Source organism: Phocoena phocoena, chromosome 20 (genome assembly GCF_963924675.1).
Source record: "Phocoena phocoena chromosome 20, mPhoPho1.1, whole genome shotgun sequence".
NCBI classification, from domain to species: Eukaryota; Metazoa; Chordata; class Mammalia; order Artiodactyla; family Phocoenidae; genus Phocoena; species Phocoena phocoena.
This window is the reverse complement of record NC_089238.1, coordinates 11,385,868-11,400,952: the sequence shown is the minus strand read 5'-3', so window position 1 is coordinate 11,400,952 and position 15,085 is coordinate 11,385,868. Positions and strand designations below refer to the sequence as shown.

Sequence of the window (15,085 nt, the reverse complement as noted above, 5' to 3'; positions counted from 1 at the left end):
CTGCCCTCACCTGAGCTCTGCTGAAGGCCGAATGCTAAGACGCAAAGGGAGGTTGATGTCGATGAATTTTAGGTTCAGTTCATCTTCTGGCCCAGCTGGCGACCCACAGGCGACCCAGTCTCCTTCCCTCCTGCCAGGCTGGGGGTCTGAGGGGCCTCTCTGAGCTCCCACATGTTGCAGCCCTGCGGCTGAGGCAGCACTTTGGGGAAACGCTACTTGTGTCCCCACGCAGAGGGAGGATGCGGCCGGGGGCTGAGTGGAGAGGCCGCCAGACACCGCCGGATGCAGAAAGAGGCTGGGGAACCAAGCCACAGAGAGGGTCCCCAGGGGCGGCCGAGAGGAAGAGGCCATGGCTGGGGGCCCTGAGGGGTGAAGAATCCAGCTCTGCTGTCCCCGGTGGGCTGGCTGCTCCCCCCCGCCCAGCTCCCCGCCGGGCCCCCAGGGGACCTCGCTCTAATAATGTATTTGATCGACTCGCTGGCCGCGTACAAGCGATTATTGTCTTGTCGGGAGTCAAACGTATCGATCCGGGGAGAAATATGAGAGGAGCAATGGGGCCCGTGTGTCAGTTACCAGCCCCGCTGGCCCTGGGGAGCCCCTACGTCTCCTTTAATTACCGCCCAGCCCTGAGCCCAGCCTGGCCTCCCCTATGCCGCCTCCCTCCCAGGCTCCCTGCACCCCTAGTGGCCCCCGATACTCCCCAGCTCCCAGGCCCTACCTGCCTTGCTCGGCATGGCCTGAGGCGGCTTCTCCAGCTGAGGGGCCACCATCTCTCCTGCCCAGGCCTCCCCGTTCCTGGCTGCCAGGCCCTACCCACCCAGTGTGGCCCAGACTCTGCCCCTCTGTCCTCTCTTGGGCAGGTGGAAGTCTCAGGCCCATCCTTCTTCAAGATGCCCTGACTCCAGCTCAGGGACTCAGTTTGGACTGCCACAGGCGATAATAGTGGAGCCGGCATGGGAGGCAAGAGGGGTGGGGTGATTTCACCCCACGGGGAAGCGTGTAAGGCTTTCGCCAGCTCTGCCACTCAGCTGCAGACCTGGGAGGGCAGCACCGGAAATGGGTGGGGCTTCTCTCCCTGCTTTGGGTTATGTCCCAAAGCTCGCTCCTGTCATGGATGATGTTGACTATGTCTAGGGTGGGGCATGGGGGTGTTTTGGTGGGGTTTTGCTCCACCCACACCCCGCTATAATGTCCTTATTACCCTCATTTCCAAGTCCCCCAAAACATAAATCCTAAATCAAAACTGAGCTTACTGGGCCATGCAACTTCAAGACAAGGCCCCCAGTACCACTGCCACCAGACTGCTTCCAAGGAGACCCTCCGGTATAAAAACCCTGCATCTGAGAGAGAGAGAGAGACAGTGGGAAAGAGGTGGACCAGGAGGCAGGAGGTCTGAGTTGCAGCCCGGCTGATGCTGTATGGTCTCTGGATCTCCTCAGCGAAATGGCCTTTACAGTATGGAATCTTGTGGAGTGTAGCTAGAGGGGGAAATGCCCCCTCTGTGTGCAGATGTGAGGACCGCAGTCATTCCCCCCCACCCCCCCAACCCCGTGGAGTGGGTCTGCCTACCTGGACATCTCTGAGTGCACAGGGCCTGTGTACAGGCAGAAAGGCACTCACGAAGGTCTGCCTGTGTGTTATATCGTGCGTGAGTGTGCGTGGGTGTGAATGTGGGCACACATGGCCAGGAGGTATGCCTGGGCATACTTGGGAGGATGTGTCCTTGTGCCCGTGTGTCCGCGTGACGGAGCACAGGAGGGGGATCTGTACGCGGGAGCGTTGGTGTTAGGGCCTGTGCACAGAGGAGTGTTCCCGTGTGTCTGGATGTGCACACGTGTGTGTGAAGTGCAGGGGTCCATGTGTAGAAATACTTGAGCGTGTGTATGAGAGTCCAGGCGTCCGTGTGCGCGCGCGTGGTTTGGGGGTCCCTCACAACGTGGGGCGCAGCGAGTCCTGCAGGGCCCGCAGCGGGCAGGTGGGTTGTTTGGAAGCTCCAGACGGCCCTGCAGCCTCGGACCGGGCGCGGGGAGGAGGAAGAGGGCAGCGGGCTCGGCCGCGCCTTTGTCTGCGCCGTCGTGGGCCGGGAGTCCGGCGCCTTTGTGTGACCCTCGCAGGTGTGCGCGCAGGGGCGGGGAAGGGGACTGGGAGCGGCGGGAGGGGCTGCCTCCTCCGCAACCGGCCCCGCCCTCTGGCCCATTGGCTGGGCGCTGCCGCCCTCTGGCGGGCGCGGAGGGAACAGCTGGTCCGGGAGCGCCGCAGCGCGAAGGGCCCAGCCAGCAGCCCCGGGACCGCGTACTTCCCTCCGCCCCAGCCACCTACGGCGCCCGCATTTGCCCCCTGGCAAACCTCTTGCTGCTCCAGGGCAAGGCCAGGACCTGCCACCGGTCCTACCACTGTCCACGGGTACCGATTCTCCCAGTGGTGGCCCCGGACGCCTCACTTGCGGGCAGATGCACGGTTGGGTTCCCGACTCCCCACAGCCTGCGGAAACCTATCGCGAACGCCTCCTGCTGCCCTGCTTCTTGGCTTCAGCGTTTCTTGGCGCTGGGCCCTTGGGGAGGCCACCTCACTTCTCTGGTCCTCAGTCTTTTTGTCTGTAAAATGGGGCAAATAGTGAGCGCCTCCAGAGATAATGCTTGTTAAATGCGAGGTGCAGGGGGCCTAGCATTGGGAAAGCCCCCCTCCCCCCACCCAAAACTCCTAGCCAGTGTTTTAGTGGTGTTGTCTTGGATCCATCTTCTCTCCCAGACCCACATGCCCTGTTCCAGATGTGTTGGCAAGGTGGAGGCGGCACAAGGGCTAGGGGCACCTTCTGGGGGCACAGCTGTAGGAGTCAGCTCTTCCAGCCTGCTTGCACTCTACGCCACTACCCGCACTTCCCCAACACACACGCATGATTTGGGGTCCGCTGCCTGCTGGGGTGGGCCTTCGGGCACGGGTATTTTCCCTTCCGAAGGGGGCGGGCCCTGTGGTTTCCTCCCTGGGTGACTTCCGGCGGAGAGGGCTTGGCCCCCAGAGAGGGCGGGGAGATGGCACAGTCGTCCCCCCAGCCCTGCGGGGCAGGCAGCATGGTTCACTCCAGCATGGGGGCTCCAGGTAAGGGGCCCCAGCACTGGCAGCACCGTTGGGCTCGTCCTGCCGGCCGGTTGCGGGCCCGCCCTGCCCCTCCTCTTCAGCTGTCTCCTTTGCCCTTTGACTCTGTACCTCAGCAGCTGCCCCCTCTTCCCATCCTGGGTTCCCACCTCCAGCTTCTCTTTCCCCTCCCCTTTCACATCAGCACGGGGCGGGGCGGGTGGGGGGGCGCCGGGGGGCTTCCGACCTCTTCTCGCCTTCTCTGCTGCCCTGTTCTGAGGGGTCTGGGGGAGGGGATGGAGCCAGGTGTTGGTAGCAAGCTCCTATACAGAGGGCCGGTGGGCGGGCGACACGAGTGATCCTGGGGAGGGACTGCACAGGGGCTGGAAGGCTGAGTTGCTGGACCTTTGAGTGTGTGAGTCTGTGTCTGTGCGTGTGCGTGGTAGTTTCGAGTCCTCTGTGTGCGACTGTCAGGTGTCCCGTGTGTGAGGGGCTCTTGTGTGTGGCATTATGGGGGTAGCCTTGGCAATGCTCTCTTGGTTCACTTCCTCACTTCGTTCGCCTGAGATGTTCCCTCCTCGGGGTGGCCTTCCCTGCCTGCCCCATCTAAACTGGCAACCAATCCCGCCATTCTGAGTCCCTTCACCCTGCTTTATCTTTTCTTCATGGCACTTATCACTGCCTGAAAATTTATTACATGTTTGCGTGCTCGTGAACTGCCTCATCCACCAAACGTCAGTCGACTGAGTGAACACCGTGCACCGAGCACCGTACAAAGCGATTTGTGTTTGTTGGCTCATTTGACATAATGTGTCCATCTCTGTGTGATGATAGTTATTTCTCCGCGGTGCTGATGGGAGAGTTAAGTGAGGTAATAGGTAAACGCTTACCACGGGGCCTGGAACTGGGCAAGCGTCCATACTTCAAGGTGGTTTTGTTTGCGGCCCTCTAGGTCTGACTATGGGGATGTGTGGGGATGTGTCCCATTTGTGGGTGTCTGTGGGGATGATCGGTTTGGTGCGTGTCTGTGTGCATCCGTGTATGCGGGCATCCCTGTGATCTGTCATCAACACGTATTTATTGAGCAGTTCTGTGCTGGATGTTGGAAATAGAGCCGAAAAAAGCAGTTTCAGGTGTGTCCTCCTGGAGTCCCCGGTCCAGAGCGGGGAGACAGACCTGTCACCAGACAGGGAAGGAGGCACAGGCTGAGGGGTCACGACTGGGACAGGGGAGGCACAGGGGACTGGGGGAGCCCAGGAGACTTGCCCAGTTCAGCCGATAGGCTATCAGGGAGTATCAGGGAGGACTTCCTGGGAGAGGGCATGTGTGGTCTGAGATTTGAAGGATGAGTGGGTATGAGTAAGGCAAGGGAGGCAAGGAGGGCTGTGAGATGGAAGGAAGGCCACTTGCCAGATGCTGTGAGATTATTTACTGAGGTGATATATGCAGCTGTGTGTGTGTGTGTGTGTGTGTGTGTGTACAGTGTAGACACAGGGACCCAGGGCATCTGTACACGCATGCCGTCTCTTCCCTGTCTGGGGTTGAATGGGGGCTTTGTACGTGTTGGGTGCTGGGTTAAACCCTTTACTTGGGATTTCTCACAGAATTGCCCTGCCTGTGAGGCCTGCCCTGGGTTCCCTGGCATGGACATGAATTAATACATGTGTGACCTTGGGCAGATCACTGCTTGGTCTTGGGCTCTACATCTGTGACCTGAGTTCAGGGGTCCACCTTGGCCATCTCCCAGGAGGAGGTGACTCTGGGAGTGTGAGTACATGCATGTCTGTGTGTGTGTGTCTATCTGAGTGACCTGGGTGTCTGTGTGTGTATGCACATCTGTGTCTATCTGTGTGTCTGGGGGTGACTCGGTGTGTGAGTGTGTGTAAGTGCAGGTGTGCCCACACACGTCTGGGTGTGTGTTTTGCATATCTGCCTGTGTCGTTGTGTCTGGGCTTGTGTCTTCATCTGCAAACATTCCTGTGTGGGATCTGCGCACACCTGTCCCCGTGTGCGTTCGCATGGTCTCTGTCCGTGTCCGGGGCCCTGCCTGGCTGTGGCTTCAGTGTCTGTGGCAGCTTTTGTCAGCGCAGCTGTAGGGCCACCTCTCTTGTTGTGTCTGCTGCCTGTATCTCCATCCGTCCCCCTTGACACTCAGAAGTGTTCAATCCCTGGAGGCCGCCCAGGGACAGCTGTGGGGTATGGGGGTGTGAAATGCGACTCCTGGGGAGGCTGGGCTGAGCCAGTGGGCGAGCAGAGGTTCCCGGCAGTGCAGACCCTGCCCACAGGGGCTCCCAGGCCACAGCCTTGATTAAAGCAGGCTTTGTAGACAGGGGACCCAGGGGACAGGCCAAGCGGGGCCAGGAGGGGTGAGGGGAAGCCCTTGGGCCCTCTATATTTAGCCCCATTTTCGGTAAGTGCTAACGAGAAGCTGGCCCAAGTCTGCTAAAACCGGCTGGGGGAAATGCAGAGGAGAAGTGAAAGTCCGAGGAGGGAGGGGTGAGGAAGGGCGGAGGGGACCCAGCGTCCCAGGCCTGGGGCAGTCGGGCAAGTGAGTGTGAGCCCGGGGCGTGGCCGCCCCTGGTGGGTCTGACCCAAGGATGGTGGGGTTTGAGGGGCCCGGTCGGGCTCTGCATTGCTTTTGCTTGCCTGTTCCTCCAAAAAGTGGCACGCTGCCTGCGATGGGAGAAGGGAGGGGTGACCCTAAGCAACCAACCAAACTTTCCTTGCGAATGAACAAGGCTTTGAGGGGGGTCTTCTGAAGGCGCCAGGGGGCTGTAGCAAATTAGAATCACCTGGAAGGGGGCTTAAAAGTTTCTGACGCCTACGTCTCTGTCCCAGTGAAATCAGAGTGTCGGGGGAGGGATTAGGCATCAGTATTTCTCTAGAGTCAAAAGAGAGAGAGAGATTGAGAGAGAGAGAGAGAGAACCCTGCCTGGGCCAAGGCTGAGACAGCTTCCAGGATGAGCAGGCCCCTGGCCAGGGTCGCCGCGCCCTCGAGAGTCCCCATTAAGACATCACTTAGCTTTGGGTCGCGGTGGAAATGGAGTTCCCTGTTCATTGCTGGTGGGGATGATTTGATGAGACCCTTTTCTTGGGTTAGGCTCTGATGGAGGAGGAGAGGGCAGCAAAAGAGGCCTGGGCGAAGGACAGCTCTGGCCATGTTGCTGTTGGCCCAGCTGAGCGCTGCAGGGGTGCGCGGGCTGTGTGGGAGCTGGGACTAGTGTGGGGCAGGATCCGTGAGAATAAGGGAAATGGAGTGGTGGAGATTTCCCCTCAAACCACTTTTTCCTCTGCAGCCAGTATCCCTGCAGAGGGGATGTTACCTTAAATGTTTAGGTTGGAGCTGCTTGGGGACCGGGCTGAGGGTCGAAGTGTCAGGTGACAGCAAGGAGAGGAGACTCTTTCATGCTTTCGTTCATTCCAAAGACACAGTCCCAGACTGTGCAGCCTGGGCCCTAAGGAGACCACAGTCTGGGGTGGGGGTCACTGTCCAGGCTGTCAGTGTGTGTTAGGGGACAGGGTGACCCCAGACGAGAGAGGCACTGACCGCCTGGGCAGTCAGGGAGGACATCACAGAGGAGGTGACGTGGAGCTGGCGCCTTAAAGAGGAGCAGGAGTTTGCTAGTCGAGAAGGAGAGGGTTGCCCCAGGTGGAAGAAGAGCAGAGGCGAAGGCCTGGAGGAGGGAGAGCAGGGCCACCCTTGTTCATTCAACCCACATGTCCCGTTGGGGACCCCAGATGAGTCAGAGCTGCCCCTGAGGGGTTTCTAGCCTGAAGGAGGAGACACCCTGGGGCCCAGATGGCTACAGCCTTTAGGACAGTGACAGGAGAGATGGAGCCAGGGTGGAAGGAACAGGGGAGAGACCCTGTGCCTGAAGTCATCAGGGGTGGTGACTTCATGGAGGACAGAGCCTGTGCCGGGCCCTGGAGGATGAGTAGGAGATCGCCAGGCAGATAGAGTGGGGAACAGCGTTCCAGGCAGAGGGACCAGCCCACGCCAATGCCTCGGGAAACATTTGTTAAATGGCAGACAGACAGCAGGACAGAGGCAGGAACAAGTAAGAGACAGAGAGAGCTGCAGGGAAGGACGGACGCTCAGCAAACATAACCTGTTCTTCTGAGCTGGGTGATGCTGGGGACCCAGCACTGAGTCAGACCAGGCCTGCCCGCTGGTCTAATGGGAAAGGACAGGGACACAGGTGACCACAGCCCTGCGGGCTCGGGGCTAGGACGGCGAGAAGGCACGACCAAGGGAGGCTGCATTAGTTTGCTAGGGCTGCCATAACAACGTACCCCAGACTGGATGGCTTAAACAACAGAAATTTATTTTCTCAAAATTCTGGAAGCTAGAAGTTCAAGGTCAAGGTGTCAGCAGGGTTGGTTTCTTCTGAGACCTCTCTCCTTGGCTTGAGATGGCCGTCAGCTCCCTGTGTCTTCACACGGTCTTCCCTTTGGGCATGTCCCTGTCTCAATCTCGTCTCAATCTCCTCTTCTTATAAGGACCCCAGTCATATTGGATCAGAGCCCACCCTAAGGGCCCTAAGGGTCTCATTTTAAGTTCATTAAAGTTCATTAAAGATCCTATCTCCAAAGACAGTCACGTTCTGAGGTACTGAGGGTTAGGACTTCAACACAGGAATGTTGGGGGACACAGCTCAGCACATAAGAGAGGCCGGGAATGAGCATGGACTCTCTGGGGTGGAGGTGAGGTCAGAGGCCACCCTGGTCCGTGATCAGGAGGGACGTTCGCTAGCTAGGTGGGGAGTAAAGAACCTGAAGGTCTGGACTCCCCGTCAAGCAGAGGGAGATGCCTGGCGTGGCTGAAGAGGAAGTTGCAGAAGTGGCGAGAGATGGGCAGCAGACGGTGACACGGGTCACACCCTAAAGGCCAGGATGAGGAGCCTGGGCTTTTCTTAGGAGATGGGGAGCCATGGAAGGGTTCAGGGCCAGGCGGGGAGCTCCCGTGGCAATGTGGACACTGGCTGGAGGCGGGGGCTGGGACACGGCTTTCAGGGATGCTGGGAGGGGTGGGATTTAGGGCCACGTCAGGATCTGTGGTTGCCTGGAGCAGGGCCAAGGTCTGGGAGATTTAGAACCAGGATCAGGCAGGACTCCCACGTCTGATGCACCAGAGTCAGGAGGGGGCCTCATCCCCTGGCTCTCTCAGCATCCTTAGCCACTTGCTGCCCCCTTCCCAGTGCCCAGAAACAGGGCCTGAGCTCCTGTAGCATCTGGGCACCTGCACCCCAACCCTCATAAACTCATGCCTTAATAGGACTATATGCTGGCTTATTATTTTTATTGTTATTAGCTTAAAATTGTATTTATTTATTTGGTTGCACCGGGTCTTAGTTGCTGCAGGCAGGCTCCTTAGTTGAGGCTGGCCGGCTCCTTAGTTGTAGCACGTGGGCTCCTTTAGTTGCAGCTCAAGGGCTCCTTAGTTGTGGCTTGCCGACTCCTTAGTTGCAGCACGTGGATTCCATTAGTTGCAGCTCAAGGGCTCCTTAGCTGTGGCTTGCCAACTCCTTTGTTGAAGCACATGGGTTCCTTTAGTTGCAGCTCAAGGGCTCCATAGTTGTGGCTCTCAGGCTCCTTAGTTGTGGTTCACAGGCTCCTTAGTTGTGGGATCTAGTACCCTGGCCAGGGATCGAACTCGGGCCCCCTGCATTGGGAACGTGGAGTCTTAACCACTGCGCCACCAGGGAAGTCCCAACTCAAACTTTTTTTCTTTTTTTGTGAAAACATACCATACATAAAGTGCTCAAATTTTAAGCATACAGCTTGATGAATTTTTACATATGTGTAGACCCACATAACCACCAAACAGAACATTTCCAACCCCTTGCAGGCTTTCTCACACCCTCTCCCGGTTAGCACCCCCCAAAAGGTGCCCACTAATCTGACCTTAATCATCTGATGTCATCCTGCCTGTTTCTGAGTTTCACATAATTGGAGTCCTCCTGTCTGTCCACTTTTGTGTCTCACGTCTTTACCCTGGTATCATGTTTGCGAGATTCAGTGTGTGTGATGCAGGAGTTGGTTCTTTTCCCCGGCTGTGGAGTACTTCGTTGTATGGATGTACCGGTGTTGTTGACCCATTCCCGTTAATGGGCCCTTGAGCTATTTCCGGGGTGGGGGGAGCGGTTATGAAAGCGCTGCTGGGAACACGTGTGCCGAGGGTGGTGATGGTGGGCAGGACGCTCCTTTCTCTTGGATGGGTGCCCGGGAGTGGATGTGCCCGGGCCACAGGGAAGGGGCACCGCTCAGCTTTCCTGAATCGTGCTTGTATTGATTTACACTCCCACCAGCAGTGTGTGACCTGGCTTTTTAATCAGGAATTTTAAATCCGAGTGGCGTTCCGTGTCGAGTAATTGCAAAATTTCTGGACTTTTTTTTTTTCAGTTGGTGACGCTGTCCCAGCTCTCTCTCTAGCTGGCCTTCTTTGAATATCTTGGATGCAGAGCACACTAGAGTTGGATAGCTCCTTTGATGGGGTGGGGTCTTGGTGGGGATTTGGAGTGAGCTGTAGGAGAGACTTTAGGGTCAGAGTCAGGGTCAGGAGTAAGGTCTGAGGCCGAGTTGGGAGTTGAGGTCAGATGAAGGACTCGGGTCGTCTGGACAGGAGTTGGGAATCAGGGTGGGCAAAGAGGATTCAGAACGGGTTGGGCAGAAACCCAGATTTGTGCGGGGGTCTAGGACCAGGAAGGGCTGGGTTCAAGTCGGAGTCAGGGTAAGCTTGGGTTGGGGTGACCGTGAGAGATGAGGTGGTGAAAGTCATGACGGGCCCATCAGAGACCGCAGCGATACTGATCAGAAGTGGGAGCCCTGGGGCTTCCCTGGTGGTGCAGTGGTTGAGAGTCCGCCTGCCGATGCAGGGGACGCGGGTTCGTGCCCCGGTCCGGGAGGATTCCACATGCCGCGGGGCGGCTGGGCCCGTGAGCCATGGCCGCTGAGCCTGCGCGTCCGGAGCCTGTGCTCCGCAACAGGAGAGGCCACAACAGTGAGAGGCCCGCGTACCGCAAAAAAAAAAAAAAAAAAAAAGAAGTGGGAGTCACAAAGACCCAGGTCCGATCAGGGTGCCTCTGCTGCCTCACTGTGTTCTTGGGGAGGTGCCATCCCCCCTGGGGCCTCAGTTTCCTCCTCTGTAAAATGGGGGTAATATTAGCACCAACTGCCGGCATGAGCTCTGAATCATACTTGGCACTGTGCTTGGCCCTGGTAACACTCACCTTCCCGTGACCAGCATCAGAGAGCTGTGAGGACGGGGGTTTGTCTCCATTGCGTTGTGTCCCCTGCTTGCCACTCCCCTCGGCCACCTTCTTTCATTTCCTCTGCCCGCAGAACGATAGGGTGGGATTGGGTCTGTAGGTGCAGGGACTGTAGGTTGGATTGGGGTGTGCAGCTGCAATTCAAGGCTGAAGTCCCAGGTAAGGTCTGAGATTAGGTTTGAGGACAAGGTCGGGGCAGAAGCGGATGGGGTCAGGGTCACAGAGATCAGAGTGGGGCCGCCTGTGTGCTGAGTACCTGAAGGGGAGGCCGGTGGGAGTGGGGTATGGACAGGAAAGTGGTGGGCCGGGGAGGGGGCCAGAGGGCGGCTGAATCACAGCCGGAGATCTGACAACTCGTTCCTTTGGGGATGCTGCAGTCCCCTCACACCTCCCAGGCCCTACTCAGAGTGGAAAACATGCCTCACCGAAACCTGGTGAGGCAGGATGGGCGCCTGGGCGGCAGCCTGAGAGGAAGCCTAAGGCTGACTCGCTGCTCTGGAGCGTCACCAGCCTCCCCCTGGGCGGCCAGAGCCTTGTCAGGACCAACGGCCAACCTCTACCCTCCCACCCTGCCCCGGGGTCTCACGGGGGCTCGGGGTCTGACCCTCCCTGTGCCACCTCCTGGAGGGGTGAAGGGGATCCCCAGGGCCCGAAGGCCCCTCACCTGTCCTGCCGGAGGAGAGCAGAGGCTCAGAGCAGAGGGCATGTCTCCCGGAAAGAGACACTTGCAAGGCGGCAGGGGGTGTGGGAGTATTTGGGGAGAGGCTGGGGTGGTGCCGGAGGAGGGGCCCCAGAGCCCTTCAGGCTTCTGCACCCTCACCCCACTTGCATCCCTCCTCTGTCCCCAGAAATAAGAATGTCTAAGCCCCTGGAGGCCGAGAAGCAAGGTCTGGACTCCCCGTCAGAGCACACAGGTGAGTGGGGAAGGGGGCAGGGAGGGCAGAGGTCACCACGGGCGGAGGGCAGGTGCGCCGGGGGAGTTTTGGGGGTGGCTCGTGACAACTCACTCTGTCCCTCTCCTTGCAGACACGGAAAGAAATGGACCAGACACTAACCATCAGGTCAGGAAGGATGGATGTGCAGGAGGGTGGGGAGGGGGAGGGGGAGGGGGGAGAAGGGAGCAGAGGGGAGCTCTGTAGGGGAGGGCAGGGTGTCAGAAGCTGCTTCATCTCACTGTTCCCATCTCCCACCCCAACTCACTCTTTGCAGAACCCCCAGAATAAGACCTCCCCGTTCTCTGTGTCCCCGACTGGCCCCAGCACCAAGGTAAGCACCTGTCAGGGCAGCCAGGGCAGGGGGAGAGGTGTCCTGCAATGGGCCAGGTTTGGCATTTGGGCGAGGGTCCCAGATGCCTGCCGAGGGCCCAGGGCCTGGTACCTCGGTGACGGGACTCCTCCCGCCACCCCTTCTCACTCTCGGGCTCCCGCCCTAGGCCTGTGACTCACCAGGGCTCCTTCCCCTTCCCTGGGGGAGTGGGGGTGGCCAGGGAAATCCCCCCCAGAGCCCCAGGGCGATGAACAACAGGAAGCTGAGGGCCCCGCCCCCATCCCAACGTCCCTGACCGAACAGGGGCCGGCCCCGCCCCCCATCCCCCCCAGCACACACTCAGGGGCCAGCGGAGGACTGGGGAGTGGGGAGGGGAGGGCAGGCCCAGTGAGGATGCTGGAGGAGAGGACGATGGGGAGGCCGGAAGTGACCATGTAGAGCAAATGCCAGACCCAGATGGGGCCCTGCTCCTGGGCACTGCTGGGCTGCCTGGGGTGTCTGGGGCCCAGGTCTCCACCCTCCAGTCTGGCGGGGGCAGCCGGCAGGTCCAGAGGCCTGAAGATGGCGCAGGGGGCAGGGACAGAGGAGGGGGCACGGGCAGGACTCCTGACCCTGACCAAAGGTGGCAGAAGGATGGGGTGGGGGCACCAGGAACTGCTCTGTGACCATGGGAGAATCACTCCCCCACTCTGGGCTTCTCGGTTTCCTCTTCTCTAACATGGGAAATGGGGGTGGGGATGGAGAGGGGGGTCTCTGAGGTCCGTTCCGTGGCTGATGTGCCTTGATCTGCTTGGTGGGCAGGTGTCTTGTTCTGAGGGCGCTGGACGGGACCCGGGGAGAAGGGCTCTGACTGACCGTCTTCCCTCTGATCTCAGGCTGGGCTCTGGCCATAGCCCTTGGCTATGCCGAGGGCATCCATCACCCACACCCCCAGCACCAGCCCTCCCTCAGCTGAATCTTTGCAGCCTCTCCTTGCTCCACAGCAGCCCTGCTTCTCCCCTAGGAGACTAGTGGGGCCCAAGGAAGAAAGGGTTCTCGCTCCCCTTCCCCAGCCTGGGCCTGCTTCCCGGGGAAAGCCTGAGGCAGAGACCGCAGCAGCGGCCTCTGACTCTGGGTCTCCATCCACAGCTGGTCTCCGCTCCTGGCCTTTGCTGTTCCACCTCACTGCATGTCTTCTGTGTCAGTCTTTCCCTAATTGCAGTGATTCACGAGCTTCCATCATGATTTCAGACAAATGCACACACCACCGTGTCCAATTATTTACATCATAGTTTTGTTAAATTGGCTCAATTAAAAAAAAACATTTTATTGTGGAAAGTGTGAAGCAGATACAAAAGTAGAAGGAAGACCATAGCGAAAACAAACCTCCAGGTACCTGTCAATCGGCCTCAACAATTATCAACTCATGAGCTGTCTTGCTTTTTCAGCAGCTGAAATAAAACGTTTTTTTAAATGGAAATTTCATGAATGGAAAACCAGAATCACTTGCCATGGAAATAAATACAATGATTATTAAAATGTACCCAGAGACTCTTGCCTACTGTCGGGTATAAGCCTGAGACCGGTTCTCTGTTTGTTAAAAGGGGCGATTAGCCAGGGCTGGAAGGTGTTAGAGACGTCCTAGAACCTAATGGAGGCTTAAAAGAGAGAGAAGGAAAGAGCCATGAGGGGGTAGTGTTCTCACCATGGCACGCAATGTTGGGGTTTTTTTTTTTTTTTTTTTGCGGTTCGCGGGCCTCTCACTGTTGTGGCCTCTCCCGTTGCGGAGCACAGGCTCCGGACGCGCAGGCTCAGCGGCCATGGCTCACGGGCACAGCCGCTCCGCAGCACGTGGGATCTTCCCCGGACCGGGGCACGAACCCGTGTCCCCTGCATCGGCAGGCGGACTCTCAACCACTGCGCCACCAGGGAAGCCCACAATGTTGGTTTTTTAAAAACTTTTAATTAAAATATGACATACACTTAGATCCTCAGTGTCCAGCTCTGTGGATTTTCACAAATTGGACACCTGTGTCACCAGCAGCAGATCAAGAAACATAACACGATCAGACTTCCAGAAAGCCCTTCATTTCCCCTCCAGGGCAGCCACTGCCCTGACTTCTAGTACCCACTGTTGTTTCACGCTGCATCCCTGTACGCCTTAGACTTTCTGACACTTGTATCCCGTCCCTTGGGGCATGCCACTCACCCTCTGTTATTTGGCCCTTTCCCAGGCCTCTGTCTGTCTGTCTCAGTCTGTATTGCAAATGCCACGCTCGCTTCTGCCAAGTCACTGTGTTGCCTTACACGAGATGCTTTCTCTCTCTGGATCTCCTTTTGCGAAACACTGTTGGGACACTGGGCTGAAGGATGATCCCTCATGTCCCCTCTGGGCCTGAGAGTGTACAGCTCATCAAGCCACACCTCCCACCCCATGTGTCTTTCACCAGCAGACCTGTCAGGCAAGGCCACCATTGTCTGGTATTTTCAGGTAGGAGAGGAAGAAGGCTGGGACCCCTCTAAGCTGGTCTGTCCTACGTGGTGGACGCGAGATGCATCTGTGTCCTCCACAGAGAGAGGAGGAGGGGCTCAGCGGACTCTGGGGTGGAGGCTGAGAGCTGGCAGCGCCTGGGCCACATCTGGCCTGCAGACATCCTTTGCTGTCCTGCAGCATTTTTGCTTTGGTTTTTTTGCCGGCAGAAGCAGGGTGGGGCTGGGCAGGCCTCCCCTTCCGGCAGGCGGGCGTACTCTTTTCAGCGCACTCCGTCCACACTTGCCCAAATCACCCATTTGTGCTGTCTGCCTGCTCCTTAGGCTTTGAATTCATGACCCATATTCTAAGGCGGTGATTTTTATTTCATACCCTAATCCTCTTTCTTCCAATAAAGTCTTACTCCACTGGACAGATAAGAGGTGCACCTCTGGCTGAAGCAGATGAGGGGTGTGGCACACAGGACTCCCTTCTTTGATGTCCCGGGGCCCCTACTGGCATCCTTTCCCATTTTAAAAGATGGTGAACTGACCTCCAGGAGGGTAAAAGCGCTCTCCAAGGGTGACCCCCTCCTGTCGGGAGTTCGGGTGCAGAAGGCGTGTTAGCCTTTTCTGACTGGTGCGGAAACTGAGGCCAGAAAGGTGGCCCGAGGTCCCCGCGGGCCACTGCAGGCCCGGCCTCCGCACCCCAGTCTTCCCCCTTGGCGGTGCGGGGCTGCCGTTGCCACACACGTGCCCTCTCTTTGGTTCACAGGTGGGCATTCTCTCTGGCCTCCACTTAACATTCTGGGGTCCCGGACCCTGCCTCTCTCCCCCCCAGATCAAGGCTGAAGACCCCAGCAGTGACTCAGCCCCAGCGGCACCCCTGCCCCCCCAGCCGGTTCAGCCGCATCTGCCCCAGGCCCAACTCATGTTGACGGGCAGCCAGCTAGCCGGGGTAAGTACTTGGGGTGCACGGGGGCAGGGACAGGCCAGCCCCCTCCCATCTGTTACAGGACTGGTGGCCACGG

At 58.3% G+C, this 15,085-nt stretch overlaps 1 protein-coding gene across 9 annotated transcripts in view; it reads left to right on the top strand.

Annotated features, from left to right (window-relative positions):
* The first annotated feature begins 3,041 nt into the window (after window positions 1-3,041).
* Window positions 3,042-15,085, top strand: part of POU2F2 (POU class 2 homeobox 2) — a 29,706-nt gene continuing 17,662 nt past the window's right edge. For 4 of the 9 annotated variants that reach the window (XM_065899315.1, XM_065899317.1, XM_065899316.1 and 1 more), the window contains exons 1-5: window positions 3,069-3,096; window positions 11,189-11,254; window positions 11,367-11,401; window positions 11,550-11,606; window positions 14,896-15,012. In XM_065899315.1, the coding sequence (XP_065755387.1) occupies window positions 3,069-3,096; window positions 11,189-11,254; window positions 11,367-11,401; window positions 11,550-11,606; window positions 14,896-15,012 (303 nt within the window). Of the gene's footprint in view, window positions 3,097-11,188; window positions 11,255-11,366; window positions 11,402-11,549; window positions 11,607-14,829; window positions 15,013-15,085 lie in introns of those variants that run through there. The other 5 variants (XM_065899314.1, XM_065899313.1, XM_065899319.1 and 2 more) reach the window with 4 other exon arrangements.